Consider the following 16,604-nt stretch of genomic DNA (forward strand, 5'->3'; position numbering starts at 1 on the left):
TGATGCTGGAGACCTGGCAGATGATAATGGAGACTGCATGTACTGCTGTTGCTGGTGATAGCATTCCCTTCATCCACTGCTACCACAAAAGTAGAAGCATAACTGCTTGGGTGTCTGGTTTAGGCTGAGAAGATTCTCTCTCCCAGGACTGTGCTGCAGCGGAGTAGCCACATGTTGGACCTGGCCCTTTTTGCAGGGTCACCCCCAAACATTTTGCCTTTTACCTCCTACATTTTGCTGAATTCATTTTTATTGGCTTAAGGAGGAGCTGGGCACAGCACCACTTACACATGAATAGGCCAAGTCATGTCCCTACACAAAGGGCTGCATACCCCTATAGTTAGTCTGGAGTCAAGGCTGGGAAGGCAGGGCATCTGTGCACTTCATACGCATGCCTCTAGTAGCTTCTTCTCACTTCAAAGGCATAACTGGGTATAAAAAATTGACCTCAGACACCAACTCTTCAGGCCACTTTTGGACCTGTGGATACTCTGACACGAAGAGAGACTGCTGTGTTCCTGCAGGGACTGCCACTCTGCTGGACGGGTACTCTGAAGGAGCTACTGACCTGCTGTACTTACCTGCTTCCCTCTTGTCTTTGCAAGAAGAACTGGACCTGCAACTTCATCTTGAACCCAGGACCCCAGAGTGACTCAAGGAGATGGTTAGCTCGCCTCCTGATCTGAGCTTCAGGGACATAAAGCTTTCCAACAACTCCCAGACCCATCTTCAGTGAGTTCTTGACTCCCAAGTGGTGCCTCTCAGGTCCTGGAAACTTGGTGTGGCTATGAAACTCGTGAAATCAAACTTTTGGGCTCTTCATGCACTGCTCACTCCTAAAAACAGCACAAGCCACCGACAGCCCGTCACTTCATACCTCAGGATCATCAACACGAAGCTCCAGCCCGCCTGTCCATGATGCCCCATCTACTCTGCGCACCGCGCAGACCACTGCCCTTGACACACTCTTTGCTGATGATGGCCCTCTCTAACACAAACTGAACTCTTAGCACAAAAACTTGAGAAGGTAAAACTTCAGCTGGACTAATCTGGGACTGTATCCGACCTGCGCTCCTTTACACTCGGCTTGAACTTGAGTTGGTGCTTTATGCTTTAAGGTGCTATTTTACAGCTTTTTGGACAGTTTATTCTTTAGGAATTCACAATTCCGGTTCCAGTGATTGGGGTTTTGTCGTTTTGATCTTGTGTTATGAATTAAATTCAGCTCTTTTATTCTAAACTAGTGTATCATGTTTTTGTGTAGGGTTGTCATTGTTTTAACATTTGTAGTGTTGCACAAATACTTTACACATTGCCTCTAAGTTAAGCCTCACTGCTCTGTGCCATGCTTCCACAGGTTTAGCACATGTTAATTTGGGGTTAAGTTGTGCTGATCCTGACTAGGATTGTGGTTGCTGTTTTACCAGGGCTCACACCCCAGTCAACCAAAAACCTAATTTTTAACACCACAAAACTCTTCTATATTGTTAGTGGAGTTATCACACTGGGAAGGCTAAGCCCAGCACACAAGCTGTATCTTTAATGTTTTTGAAGAGTTCAGTACATAGAAAAAAGTTGAATGCATCCAAGCATTCAGATGCACTGTCACAGCGGTGTCCATGGACAGAATAACGGAGAACGCTGCATCCAGGCTGCCCTTCAAGATCTGTTTGGATGCATCCAATCTGTAAATGACCAGGTCAATAAACACATATTTCATGTGTTCCATGAAGCTAATCTCTGTGAGTGTTGAAGATGTAACATACATATTTTCCATGCTTAGTATGTTGTCTATTCCTTCCATGCGCGCCACATAACGTCATCTCCGAATCCTAGGAGATTACTTATGTGACGTCACAGTGTTCGATTGCCAGATGCTGTTATCTCTGGCTGTTATTGCACCCTATCTGCTGGCTCCCTGTGGGCCCTTATTACTGTATTAATAAAGCCATTATTTCATCGCATCTTGCCTTGCGTTATCCTACTTTCCCTCAACAGTGAGTTTTGTCAATTTACACAAAACATGCACATATCAGACCAGGAGGCAGAAGACATTATCAGTACGCTGGGAAAATATTTAGACAACTAGACTTTTCAGTGACAGAAAAGAGGACAGATTACTGTATGCCACTCATAGTATATCTTTGGTGTCTGGCTACGTGACTGTGGGCAGAATTTTTTTTCGCCACCTCAACTATGAGAAGATCCAAGAGGAAATGGAGACTGGCTAACTAGCAAGGTGAGGGGTAGGGCCTTAAACCCTTATGTTTTATTTAAGGAAGTACAAATTAGTTGTGATCCTACTAAGAGAAATCAGAAATATTTATTTTTGTAATTTTAATTTCATACTTTAGTCTAGCAAATTATTCACAGCATTTTGTTTCAACCAATCATAAGAAGGTGACGAAATATAATAAGTTGCCTATTAAAAAGACATCTTAACTTCTGTACATACCTCCACTTTTAAGCAAGCAGTCCACCATTTCTGGGTAATTCAGTGCTGCAGCAACATGTAACGGTGTGATGCCAAAGCGGTCAGCTTTATTAACATCTGCACCTCTTACTATGAGGTACTTGGCAACATCTGGAGTCCAATTTTTGGCCACCTGAAACAAAAAGATTCCATGCTTAACTGTTGCTTCTGTACCCAGCCTAAATAGCATTGTATGCTACAGTATGGAGAAAGTCACTCTCCAAACAATCAACAACGCACTCCTCATTGAAGAGAAAAAAACGACCCCAGGTGTTGATCTTGCTCGACCTCCCACAACCTTTGATATCGTAGACCATCAAACATTGATTCAAAACCTGGAAGCACCAAATTGATATTTTGGCACAGTCCTGGAATGGTTCATGCCCAGCCTTACAGACGGCCAACAGTTTGTACAAATAGGAACTGCAAGATTACCAGCAACCGTAGAGTACCTCAGAAATCCATATTCAATCCCTAACATTATCTTCAGCCTCTACTTGGATCCTTCCACATCTTTTATCATCAACAACATCAAGGTCCGTCAACATACAAATGAAGCTATGGAAGCTTTGTGAACCTTTAAAAGGAAAATACGCCCCGAGCTTGGATAATATAGCCCTCTGTGTAATTCAAACTGTAACAAAATTATTGCTATGAGAAAGAAATCTGGTATAGTGTAACCAACACTTCTGACAACTCCTGTTGGGAAAGCTGTGTCTTGCACAACAGTCACTCCTGTGAGACTGTAGGATCATTTACAGATGGGTTTTTGATCCCGCCACCCGTATTGATAAACATTGGCAGGGCTATTCACAAAGGTAATTTACAACTGTGAGTAAGTTACACTGTGGAGTTTTAAATTTACATTTCCACTCTACTTTTGGCTATTCATCATTTACAAGTATAAAGTTACTCAAAAATGTAGAATTACATCTCTTCCACCACAACCCGGAACAGGGGGTGGAGCCAAATTTACAAGTAAGTTGCTACTGTAAAAAAGGTGCAGTAGTAAGTCCAGCACCACACATAGCCAACCACTGATACAGCAATACCCTCCCATGGAAATTAATGGAGGCAGGGACTTTAATTAGAAACTAATAGGAAATAATGTTAAATTAAATATTATTGATATTAATATATATATATGCATATATATTTATATGTATATGTGTGTATATATATATATATATATATATATATATATATATATATATATATATATATATACATATATATACATATATATATTCTTCACAGTGTTAGTTTCCGCGGGGAAAAAAACCTTTGGCCACACCAGGAAGCTTCGTTAAAATTGCCTTTATTAAGATGAAACAAGCGGCTTGCGGCTCAGTCCTTGACATGTTTCATTCCGCCTGGAACTTTTTCAAAAGGTAAGCCTCGCTCTGTGTCACTCCCCAGTCCGATGTTTTTTATGCAGTTCATTTGCCTCCAATGGCATTTATTTGTGGAATCACTTCCTGTTTGAGATGCATTTTGGGACTTGTGGTCGTGTCTTACTCCGTGACCCCTTCATTCACAGTCCGAGTTTTCAGTTATTTCTATTGTTTTTGGGGGTCTCCCTCGGTGTTGTTATTCCAATTAGGTATATTTTCCATACCCCCGTCGTGCTCGTGAGTCAAGGAGTCCGTTTCAATTATTTGTAACCCTCCAGTGGGTAGAGCGCTGCGCAGTTGTTGTGCAGTACTTGAGTTGCATCAATTAGACACGGAGCTTCCCCGGGTCAGTTTGCCTTGGAAACTGACGCCAGACCAATACCGAGGTGAGGTCCTCGGCGGCACCAATCTCCCTTCTTCGGCCTTGCCGACCTCACACATGCTGGTTCAATGCGGGAGATTGCCGGCGCTCTTGTGGTGGTGTTGAGCCTTCGGCTGAACCAAGCCGATATTTATTCTTCACAGTGTTAGTTTCCGCGGGGAAAAAAAACCTTTGGCCACACCAGGAAGCTTCGTTAAAATTGCCTTTATTAAGATGAAACAAGCGGCTTGCGGCTCAGTCCTTGACATGTTTCATTCCGCCTGGAACTTTTTCAAAAGGTAAGCCTCGCTCTGTGTCACTCCCCAGTCCGATGTTTTTTATGCAGTTCATTTGCCTCCAATGGCATTTATTTGTGGAATCACTTCCTGTTTGAGATGCATTTTGGGACTTGTGGTCGTGTCTTACTCCGTGACCCCTTCATTCACAGTCCGAGTTTTCAGTTATTTCTATTGTTTTTGGGGGTCTCCCTCGGTGTTGTTATTCCAATTAGGTATATTTTCCATACCCCCGTCGTGCTCGTGAGTCAAGGAGTCCGTTTCAATTATTTGTACATATATACATATATATATATATATATATTACCTACTGGCTATCGCCAGTAGGTATATATAGTTAGGATTTTTTCTCTATGGGACTTTTGAAAATTCTATGTCTAATAACTTTGGCGTTTGTGGACGGAATCGGCTGAAATTTTCAGGAAAATGGCACATTTTGTTTCTGAGCAGTCCCTGAAAATTTGGGGGCGTTTCGTTAAGGGGGGGCCGAGAAAAAAGGGGGGTCCCAAAACGCATTTTTCCCATGTTAATTTCCATAGGGCGTTTGGCCTCACTTTTAGCTCGAACGGCTGAATGGATTTGCACGAAGCTTGGCAAAATTGTAGGGACTGTTAGCCCGATGTGCCTTTGCTGGGTCTCAATATATGTGCTCCAGTGGATTTTGAGAAATTAACGTTTTAAAAAATTTATATATCTGTGACAGCGTCCCAGATAGCGCTCCAGATCGCGTACTTTTCGCGTCACGGAGCTTTGCGTAGCGAAGCTGATTGGCTCTCCGGTGTCTGTCAACATTCTAAACAGTCCGGTGCGGCTGCCGTCTTGTCTCTCGGTAGGATCGAGAGACAAGAAGAGGTGAAAAACGAAGGGGGAATTTAATGAAAGGGGGCAAGGTAGACCCCTCTTGACCCCCTAGGAATGATGTTGGGGTTATTAAAGGGTCCCGTGGGGAAAATAAAAAAAAATTGATTTTTCACGGTAGAAGCGCTTCCCGGATCGCGAACCGGGCCGCAAACTGGTAGCGAAACGGGAATTCGCCATTTTGTGTTTCGATTTAATTAAATTACAGGGTATAAGGGGGTACGGGAGACGTATCCTGATCCCTTATGTTTTCTGAGGGTGGCTGAGGAGGCTCATATATGTTGATACATGTCTTCCAGCGGCTGTGCGTGAGCGTTTCATTTTTTTGCTGCGTGACGTCTGTTAACGTTCGATTCGATGGAAATCAGGAAGTGTTGACCGCCATTTTGTCACTGCGATAAAATATTTTGTTATAAATTAATCCTTATTGATAAACATTGTCTGCGCCATTTTGCCTTTTTTCCAATGCCACAATTTTGTCGTGCACGGCAGCCATTTTAGATGCCTTGACCAGACCCACTCTCTGCACGCCGTCGATTCTCAGCACGGCTCCCCACCCTTGCAAGCATCTCCCCCACGCACTGGTCACCCCCGCTCTCTCTCTCTCATGCATGGGCCATAAACCTCCCCCCATCTGCGCTGCTCTTCCCTGAGAATCACACCCCGTGCCCGCCCGACACCTCCCTTTCACCCTATTCACTACCGCACCCTCTGACACTCCTCTTCCTCTGTGTCCGATTGTCCAGGCCGGTCCCAGGCTATCACCTAGCCCTGCGGATGTAGTTTATGGCCCCAGCTGTAGAGAATCCAGACATGCCAACCCTCCCGATTCAGGTGTGAGACTACCGATTTCAGTGCTACTCTCCCGCCTCCCGATTCCTGCAAGCAAAAACCCGATTCCTCGGGGGTTTCAGCTGACAGGGCTTGGTATTGTGTTACGTGCTAATTCTTCCAGGAAACGTCAGAGGGCCGATGCAGGGGCTCTAGAAGGGGTGATAAACCATTTAAGCCTCATTAACAAGCGCATGGTCTTTTAAAGATCTGTGAAGTACTCGGGCGGCGGTGTGTGTGCCCTGTTTCAGGAGCGGGCGGGGGCAGGGGGGCACTGCCAGCAACTTGCCAGGCCAGGCAGTGTTCAACACTTGCATCACCCTTTCTCTGCCTGCTATTGCGCTCCATGCTTCGGAAAGGTAAGAAAAAGAACGTGCATTTGAGTTTGAAATGTCCGATCCTGCAGCAGCACACTTCCAAAGCCCACACATGACAATAACCCGATTCAAGGCCCCATTCTCCCGATTTTTTAAAAAAAAATCTCCCACTTTGCTTTTCTGAAATGTTGGCATGTATGAGAATCATCCCTCTTCAAAGGAGTTACAGTAGATGAAGGCCCCCGCCCATGAGATCCGTCACACCATACGGGTTCCTACTATCTGATAACCATCCTGTATTGTGCTTGGGGAGGGGATTCTCACTGTGAGGGTGTGTGGGACCGAGCCTGAAGCGGAAGATTCCAGGGATGCCTCTTTGTACATCAAAGTTTTTACAATTATGTGTCACATTAAAAATATACTCCAACAAAGTAGTAGGATTATAACACTTTAATAACTTATAAATATATAGAACGCAACAAAAACAGTAAATACATTTAAACATTTTTTTGAAAAAAGAAGCAACAATGGTCAGTAGCTGTGTTTTGTGCGAATAGTCCCAAGGCAGCACAACGTGCTGAGTTCTGGACGGCACCCAGGTGATGTTACCTGGGTGCCGCACTGGTTTTTGGTATCCTACAATGCAGCTCCGAAAAACGGCGTGGGGAGTCCTGGGGGGTGCGCGGGGAGGCCTCGTCAGTAGCGGTCTGTTGTGCGAATAGTCCCAAGGCAGCAGAACGCGCTGAGATGTGGATGGCACCCAGGTGATGTCCAGTAAGTTGTCGCACTGGTTTTGGCATCCTACAATGCTGCTCCGAAAAACGGCGTGGGGCGCCCCAGGGGGGGGGGAGGCGGCGTGAACGGGCCTCCCCAGGTGGCGGCTCGTGTGCTGTAGTGGGGCGCCCCTTTACCGTTTCAGTTGCCATTCCGCCCACTTTTGGTACACTGTGCCAAAATCCGCCATTCAGCTGAGTTGCGCCTACTCTTGCGGTTCAGTGATAGGCGGCTGCCACAGGACTCTCAAAATGGCGGCAGGCTCTTTCCTTTTCGGGCCTGGTCCACTAAAATGGCCCTGGGACACCTTGGAACTCGGACGCTTGTCTGCTAGGTCTTGGACCCCATTCTCGAAAGCGTCCCCTCAGCCGTGAAGATTCTACAAAAGTCTTGGGGGCCCTCGACTCCTGCAGGCTTCCGGTGGGGAGCGGCTGCCATGATTGCTCGCGGAATGACCACGACGGAGCCACGAGATGGTGGTGCTTTCAAGCTGACACCAGCTTCAGTCTGAAACATCCAGAAACAAGGTGGGGCTTTCATCGTTTGGGAAAAAAAAATGTTCTAAACCAATGAAAAGTGTTATTTTTAGGTCATATGACCAAGCCTTCCATCATTAGGAAACCAAAAGTAAAATGAACCAATGAAAAGTTTTATAAACAAGTCACATGACCTGTTATGCGGCATAGGGCTATAAAAAGCGTAGAAAATCCGTTGGCACGTGAGGCGGCGTCAGTAGCGGACCGATGTGCGAATAGGCCGAAGGCAGCACAACGCGCCGAGATCCGGATGGCACCGAGGTGGTGTCCAGCAAGTTGCTGCACTGGTATGGCTATCCTACAATGCTGCGCCCAAAGTCGGCGTGGGGTGCCCCGTTGGCCTGTGAGGTCCCGTCAGTCAGTGGGGGCTGTTTGAGGATCTGATTGCATTGGAAAGCAATGTGATGCTGTGCGTCGCCCCCAAGATGGAGGCTCCTCGGCTGCAGTGGGGCGCCCCTTGGTGTTTCACTCGCTATCCAGTTGAGTTGCGTTCGCACTTGCAGCTACAGTAGGCCGAAGGCAGCACAACGCGCCAAGATCTGGATGGCACCGAGGTGGTGTTTAGCAAGTTGCCGCACTGGTGTGGCTATCCTACAATGCTGCACCGAAAGTCGGCGCGGGGTGCCCCGTTGGCCTGTGAGGTGGTGTCAGTAGCGGACCGATGTGTGAATAGGCCGGAACCAGCACAAGGCGCCAAGATCCGGATGGCACCGAGGTGGTGTCATAGTTGAGAGTTCTGAGCAGTGCTTGTAAGACTGTCTGAAACTTATTTGCACCTGCTGCAGCTTCACTATCGCCCTAGTGTGGCCAAAGATCGCTCATGACATAGGCGGCCGGCTCCCGGGGTCCGGCAGAACTTTTTTCCTTTTCCTTTCTGCATCTTGTCCCACAATCCGTTTGACCTAAAGACATGACCAGGTCCCTGAATGTGTGCAGGGGGACGTTATTGATTGAATCAAAATGGCGGCTTCACACAAAGCTGAGTCAAGCGTTGCTGTTGATGCTATACAGACAAAAATTGGTTTTCAGTTTGTACATTCTTCAGGATTTTTTTTTCCATCCAAGGCTGGTTGAGAGTTTGTAGAACAATGGCTTCAGATTTTCAACATACTACTCTTCAACATTCTTCCTAAATGTAACAATGTGAGACTCACTAGGAGAACAGCTGTTTATCTTTCCTTTCAAAATGCTGCCAACAATATTTTCTGAATGGAAGACACCATCTTGTAGCATAAAGGGCTGAAAGGGGTTCTGGTCTGGCCGATGGTTGGTGGAGACATTTTGACTATATCCTGGACCTGCCCGGCCTCGCCCAAAATGGCGCCGGTATAAATGGGACTCGTAACTCCTTGTTGTGTACTGGTTGAACAACCTTGATATCATGAGATATGAATGCAGTTTTGATGCACATGGCGGGCGGGGAAGAGAATTGATTGAATATTTCGACATCCCTATTGATATTAAGTTCTGATGTGTTATTGATTACTGTACTATTGAAAGTTCGAATTAACGTCACCCATGGTACTTGCCCGCAAATGTATATCTAGATAATTTTATTGAAAGTGGCCCTGTCGTATTTTAATTACAAAATGTACGTCCACCGATTCCGCAACTGTTAGACACCTTAGTTCTTGCAACCTAATGGCCCGCTCGTTACGTTCCTCTACAATGTAAATGTCTCCTCATCATATACGATTTCAGTTTGCTCCGTGGCCGGCCCACGTGGTTATAGGCCCGTATTTGTATACTGACATTTTCACAATAAACGTTTTTATAACAAAACATGGTAGTAGTATTTACATTGGTAAAGTTTTTAATTTTAGTCACTGTTTTCGAATCAGTAAAAGGTAAGTGAAATAAAGCAGTCCAATTACATGACGGATAAAAGGTATAATACGCAGGAACGCAGTAAAGATAAATGGTCAAGGGCAGTTGTGTTTTCCACTCCTGCAACATAAAGTGATCGATAAGAATCTGATAATCAGGCGTATCGGCGACTAAGACAGCAGGCCGAGCCTCTTTTACTCAACGGCTCCGTCATGGGACGAAGAAACGCCCTTTTTCTCGAAAAAGGAATATATTTTACTTGCAGGACAGTTGTAAATTTTCCGGGAAAGTACATTAGCCTGGAACATTATAACATATATGATTAAGAAAAAATAATGTTCGAAAACAATAAAAAGCGTAATTTTTAGGTCATATGACCAAGCCTTTCATCATTAAAATAACAAAAGTAAAATGAACCAATGAAAAGTTTTATTAACAAGTCACATGACCTGTTATGCTTACGTTACGCGCTGCGCGCCGCGCCCCGGATCGCTTCCGGGAAGCTGCGCTTCGCGCACCGGAGCACTTCCGGGTGCGCTAACGCGGCGTGTCATATAACGCATTACGCGACAACGTAGGTTCAGAATATAGTCAAAATGTCTCCACCAACCAGCGTTCGGAACACAACCCCTTTCAGCAGTCTAAAAAGTTCTGTTAAATGACAACAGAAGGGACAGGCAACAAGAACCATCAGTCAAAGAGGGGAGGGCAAGTTCTTCTCTACCGGGTCATGTTGGGGCGCTACCGGAACTGATCGAATTGGTAGTCTACAGTGTTTCTGGATGTTTCAGACTGAAGGTGGCGTCAGCATGAGAGCACCACCATCTCGTAGCTCAGTCGTGGCCATTCCACGAGCAATCATGGCAGCCGCTCCCCACCAGAAGCCTGCGGGAGTCGGGGGCCCCCAAGACTTTTGTAGAATCTTCAAGGCTGAGGGGACACTTTCGAGAATGGGACCCAAGCCCTATCAGGCAAGCGTCCGAGTTCCAAGGTGTCCCAGGGCCATTTTAGTGGACCACGCCCAAATCTGAAGAGCCGGCCGCCATTTTGAGAGTCCTGTGGCAGCGCCTATCGTTGCATCGCAAGAGCGGGAGCAACTCAACTACATGGTGAGCGAGACGCTGTAGTCGCAAGAGCGGGCGGTAAACAGCTGAATGGCGGAAGAGGCACAGTGTAGCAAAAGCGGGCGGAATGGCAACTGAAACGGTAAAGGGGCGCCCCACTACAGCGTGTCTTCAGGTCAAACGGATTGTGGGACAAGGTCCAGAATGGAAGAGTCATCAAAAGGCAAAAAGTTCCGCCGGACCCCGGGAGCCGGCCGCCTATGTCGGGGGCGATCTCAGGCCACACCAGGGCAACACGACTTGGGGAGGGGGCAGGAGCTAAGTGCCATCTCACCGCCCCTCGGGGGCCTCCGTCAAGCGGTTCAGGGAGGCACCGCATCACATTGTTTAACAATGCAGTCAGGTCCACAAACGGCCTTACTTACTTTGAGAATAGTGAAGCTGCAGTAGGTGCAAATAAGCTTCAGACAGTGTTACAAGCGCTGCTCAGAACTCTGAACTATGGCACCCAACATCCAGGACTTATGCCATTTGAGCATGGCAGTGACATCGAAGCAACTCAGGGACCAAAACCATGAACGTACACTCACGTATGAAAATCTTACTTGGGGAGGGGGCAGGAGCCAAGCGCCCCCTCCCAGTCCGCGCCACCACACCGTATGTTGAAAATCTGAAGCCATCGTTCTACAAACTCAACCAGCCTTGGATGGAAAAATCTAGAAGAATGTACAAACTGAAAACCAGTTTTGGTCTGCATAGCATCAGCAGCAACGCTTGCTATCAGAGTGCATGAGTTTCATGCTCGATCGATTGAGCTAGCCGGATCGGGCAACAAAAAGTATAAAATAGTTATGTAAATAGTTATTTAATAAAATGTTTTACCCTGTTACTTTGCTGGTGTGTTGGATATATTTATAATATTTGCATAGGGTTTGTCGTTATTTTGGGTGGGGTGGGGTGGGCGGCAGAGTCGAGCTGTCTTGCAGCCATCATGGTGTGGAGCTAAGTTCATCTTACTAGTTTCGTATTTCTCATGAGGGGTTGTTCTTAATGTTTCTATTTTAGCTAGGTCAAAAACAGATCCCATTAGTGGCCTACTGATTTTGCTCGATTCCTTTTGTTTTTTTAAACTATTTTTCACTATCTGCAAAGACTAAACAGAGTATTGCGACTCTGTGCTTGTTTGTAAATACAGAATGAACCAAAGAGAACAAATTCTAAAACAGTAAATGCTTGGATAGCAATCAATCAAATAGAGAGAGAAGCAGGCACGACGGATTACAACGGGGGCAAAGGCCTGCGTTAACTACCCTTCACTATCTGCAAAGAGAGAGTACTGCTAAGAGAAAAGAGGGGGGGGGGAGGGGGGGCAGCGTTCAAAGCACATCAGCGTGCATAAACACGAAAATGTTTTTACCTATCATGTACTTGACATTTGACAGCATTTGATATTTGCTATTAAAAAACCATTGAAATTCACTGAAAAAACCATAGGTTATAGACCATATATAGTTAGGAATTAGCATTCACAAAACCTTGCAAATTCACTGAAAAAACCATAGGTTATAGACCATATATAGTTAGGGATTAGAATTTACAAAACCTTATTTTACTCGCATAAAACCATTGAAATTTGCATATATAGTTAGTTGCGCTAACTATATATCGCGCACCCGCAATCCACTGCTGATGATGTCACATATTACATCATTCATGACATGGTCAGTTACATCACTGATGACATCACTGATGACATCTCTAATGACATCACTGATGACATCACTGATGACATCTCAAATGACATCACTGATGACATCACTGATGACATCTCAAATGATATCACTGATAACATCACTGATGGCATCTCATTTGACATTACTGATCACATCAATGATGACATCATTCATGTGATAATACGATTAACCTCTTCAGACTCTAATACAACCTTAGATACACTCAGAGTAAACAGACACTCACAGACTGTCACTCATCCATGGAATTACTCACACACCTAGTCAGTCATGCAAAGAATCAATCACACCTCCATTTGCTCAACTATACAGTTATACACACCTTACTTATTCAAACATATTCTAACATATATTTACTCTCTTATACAATCACTGATACAAGTTTTCAATGATCCATGCAGCCACTCACACATTCACTGGCTCTTATGCACAGTAATTTATATATGTCAACTCTCACATGTACTGTGTTTTACATATGTACTTACTTTGACATGTAGCACTGAGATATCCATTCACTCACCAATACACTCATGCACACAGTCAACCGCCCATACAGCTGTTTCCACATGCACTTCTGAACCCATAGATCTAGTGAATCAACTGCTTACAAATGTATGCACAGAGTCACACACCTCCCAGCCACCCCCACACACACACACACTCACTCTCCCATACAAATACTTGGACAACCAATCAATAACCCATATAGTTACTCATATAGCTACTGATCAACACATGCAGCAGTTTACAGAACAACAGACATAATGATGCACACATTAAGACAGTTTAGTCACTAACCCATGCACTCAGTGAGACACATTTCATCACTCTCTCATACAGTCAGTCATGCACCTACTAAATCCTTCATCCAGACACTTATACATCCACTCATTCTTCAATATGTAAGATATATTTTAACTTTACAGAAACAGACAGCCACTGGATGATGTCATCAGTGATGTCATCAGTGATGTCACTGACCATGTCATGAATGATGTAATATGTGACATCATCAGCAGTGGATTGCGGGTGCGCGATATATAGTTAGCGCAACTAACTATATATGCGAATTTCAATGGTTTTATGCGAGTAAAATAAGGTTTTGTAAATGCTAATCACTAACTATATATGGTCTATAACCTATAGTTTTTTCAGTGAATATATATATATATATGTCAATCACTACAATACCCTTTCAGACATAGAGTGTCGCATAAATTATATAAATTATGCAAAAAGAAGCAGAGAACTCTGGGTAGTTCATAAACTTAGGAGGAGAGCAGCCCCTATATAGAGCACCCTACAACACCAGCAACTCTCTGAATTAGCTCCTCTCAAATGTCTGCTATTCTATCAAAGTGTTTAAGCATAGGATTAGCACAGTGCCACCCACGCTGAGATAGAAAGGGACAAAGGGCCCGATTCACAGAATGAACTTAAGACTCAATCTAAACTTACTACTATTTTGGTATTCACAGAATGCACTTACTACTTTTGGCATTCACAGAATGCACTTACTACTTTTGGTATTCACAGAATGAACTTACTACTTTTGGTATTCACAGAAGTTAGGATTTTGTCTTAAGACAAACTTAAGACAGACTTAAGACAGACTTAAGTTAGGATTTTGTCTTAAGTCTATCTTAAGTCGGTCTTAAGTCTGTCTTAAGTTTGTTTTAAGACAAACTTAAGGCAAAATCCTAACTTCTGTGAATACCAAAAGTAGTAAGTTAATTCTGTGAATGCCAAAAGTAGTAAGTGCATTCATTCTGTGAATACCAAAATAGTAGTAAGTTTAGGTTTGAGTCTTAAGTTCATTCTGTGAATCGGGCCCCTAGTCTTTTGTCAATTCTACAGCAAAGTCTTTAAGTATAGGGGCAGCACAGTGCCATCCACTCTGAGCTGTAAAATAACAAAATCCTTTTATCACTCCAGACACGGTATTACAGCTTTGGATTGGTAAAATACCATACAAGCCAATCTGGAATGAATAAAAGCAACCCCAAAACACTTGTTGCGATATCATTATATCCTACTGTCCAGACCCAAGCGAGCATCCACTATATGTCACAACATTACCCTTTCAGGCAGAGAAAGCATTTGTATATATTCTATAGAACTATAGAACGCTGCAGTCTTCTTCATAAGAGGTCACAGCGGCTATAAAAAAAAGGAGGAACGAGGAGCTAATTGTATGTCAAAAAAGGGTTCCAGGTGTATTATTGAGTAGTGTGCAAACACAGAAATACACACATGGGTGCAGGGAAATATACACTGGTAATGGCAAAGACGTTTTGGCTACACACCTTCTACTAGCCGCCACTAGGTAGTTATAGTTAGGACCTAGTTTCCATAGGAAAAGCGTTTCTGGTTTTGGTAAGCATTTTTGCGCCACTCACTTCTGCTATCTGGAAGCTTCGGGGTGATTTGTCAAGCAGGGGCTGAGAAAAAGGGGGGTTTCAAAAATGCATTTACCCCATGTAATTTTCCAAAGGGATTTTAAACACAACTACACCATGAACAGCTGAATAGAACTACACCACATTTGGCAGAAAGCTAGATCTTGGTTCAAAAATAGTGTTTTTTGTAATTTGGTGTTAATGTGTTCAGTAGTTTTGGAGCCAGTAAAGAAAAAATATTTATGTACATCTAGAGATGCAGATCCAATGTGGTGGATTCTCAGATTCACGTGCCACCAAAAATGCCGTGATTGGCTGCCCGCAACATGAAAGGAAAGTTGTGGCTGCCATTTTGTGGCTCTGGACTCGTCTCTCAGGGTGGTGGAAATAAAATGTAAAAGGTTAAAAGGGGTCAGGGTAGAGGTACTCTGACCCTATGGGACTGAGGGAGGTGTTTGTGAGGGACCCCTCATGGAGAAGAAATTGAGAAAAAAAAATATTTTGCACACATGAGAATTGGCATATCCACCACAGTACTCAGTGTGGCCCCTGTTTGAATCCACAATGGATCCCCGGATCAAGACCCCATTAAGAAAAACACCAATATCCACTCACACACTCTCTCAAGCACCAATACACTCTCTCACACACCCACTCACACATCCATACACCCACTCACACACCCTTACATTCACTCACATACCCTCTCATACACTCATAAGGTCGCAGATACATCCAATCAGAGACCCAGAGAACTACTCACATACACACTCACAGACTCACACAGACACTCACACAGCCACCTACACACCTATACAGCCACTGACACACTCACTCAAACACCTATACAGCAAAACCACTGACACCCCCACTCACACACCCATACAGTCACTCACACGCCACTCAGAGAACCACAAAGCCACTTACACATCTACTCATATACCCACCCATCACACATTCACACACTTTTTCACACTCGCACACAACCATTCACACATCCATACACCCACTCACACACCCACTCACATACCCATTTAGTTGCTCGCACACCCTCTCACACACTCATACAGTCACTGATACATCCACTCAGAGACCTAGACAGACCCTCCAGGATTTTGCGGTTTGCCGCGAAATCGGCACTTTTGTAAAAATGCTGCGATTTTTACAAAAGTGCCCGCGAAAATCGGCACTTTTGTAAAAATCGCGGCATTTTTACAAAAGTGCCCGCGAAATCCAGATAGTATATAGTTTATTTAAGGGCGCATGTCTCTGAATCTTAGTGTAAGAAAGGGAGACGCGGTTGATTCAACAAGGATGCTGCTGCCATTATGCCTCGCAGTTCTCCCATGACCTTCAAAATTATCAACAGTGCAGTGATAGTATTGTGCGCTTGCTGGCTCAGCATACTGTACTACATATGAATCAATAAATTATTTTTAATCCACAAAAATGAAAGAGAAGTTCCATATGGGGCTGTATGTCGATATGACGCCAAGGATTGTGGGGAGTGTGGGTGTTGCTCATGGCCGGGGATGCTGCTGAGCTGCCTTCAGACTGGACTCCGGGTCTCAGGCGAGGCCACGTGATTGGACCCCGGGTGCTGCTGCTGGCTTTTACTGCAGGCCTGGTCATGCATGAGAGGGGAGACTTCCCTGGGTACCAGGCGCGTGGGTTTGTTTCTCCTGGAGCCGCTGCAGAGCAGTGCTTGTCCCGGTAGCCTCCT

The 16,604-nt window shown here is 44.7% G+C and overlaps 1 protein-coding gene across 1 annotated transcript in view; it reads right to left on the bottom strand.

The window, feature by feature from the left end:
* Positions 1-16,604, bottom strand: part of LOC147724659 (uncharacterized) — a 1,014,146-nt gene that overhangs the window by 796,406 nt on the left and 201,136 nt on the right. Inside the window, exon 5 of the mRNA XM_086918077.1 lies at positions 2,456-2,606. Within this exon, the coding sequence (XP_086774203.1) occupies positions 2,456-2,606 (151 nt within the window). The remainder of the gene's footprint in view (positions 1-2,455; positions 2,607-16,604) is intronic.

The sequence above is a fragment of the Lissotriton vulgaris genome, chromosome 4_1 (assembly GCF_964263255.1).
Source record: "Lissotriton vulgaris chromosome 4_1, aLisVul1.2, whole genome shotgun sequence".
Lineage (NCBI taxonomy): Eukaryota > Metazoa > Chordata > Amphibia > Caudata > Salamandridae > Lissotriton > Lissotriton vulgaris.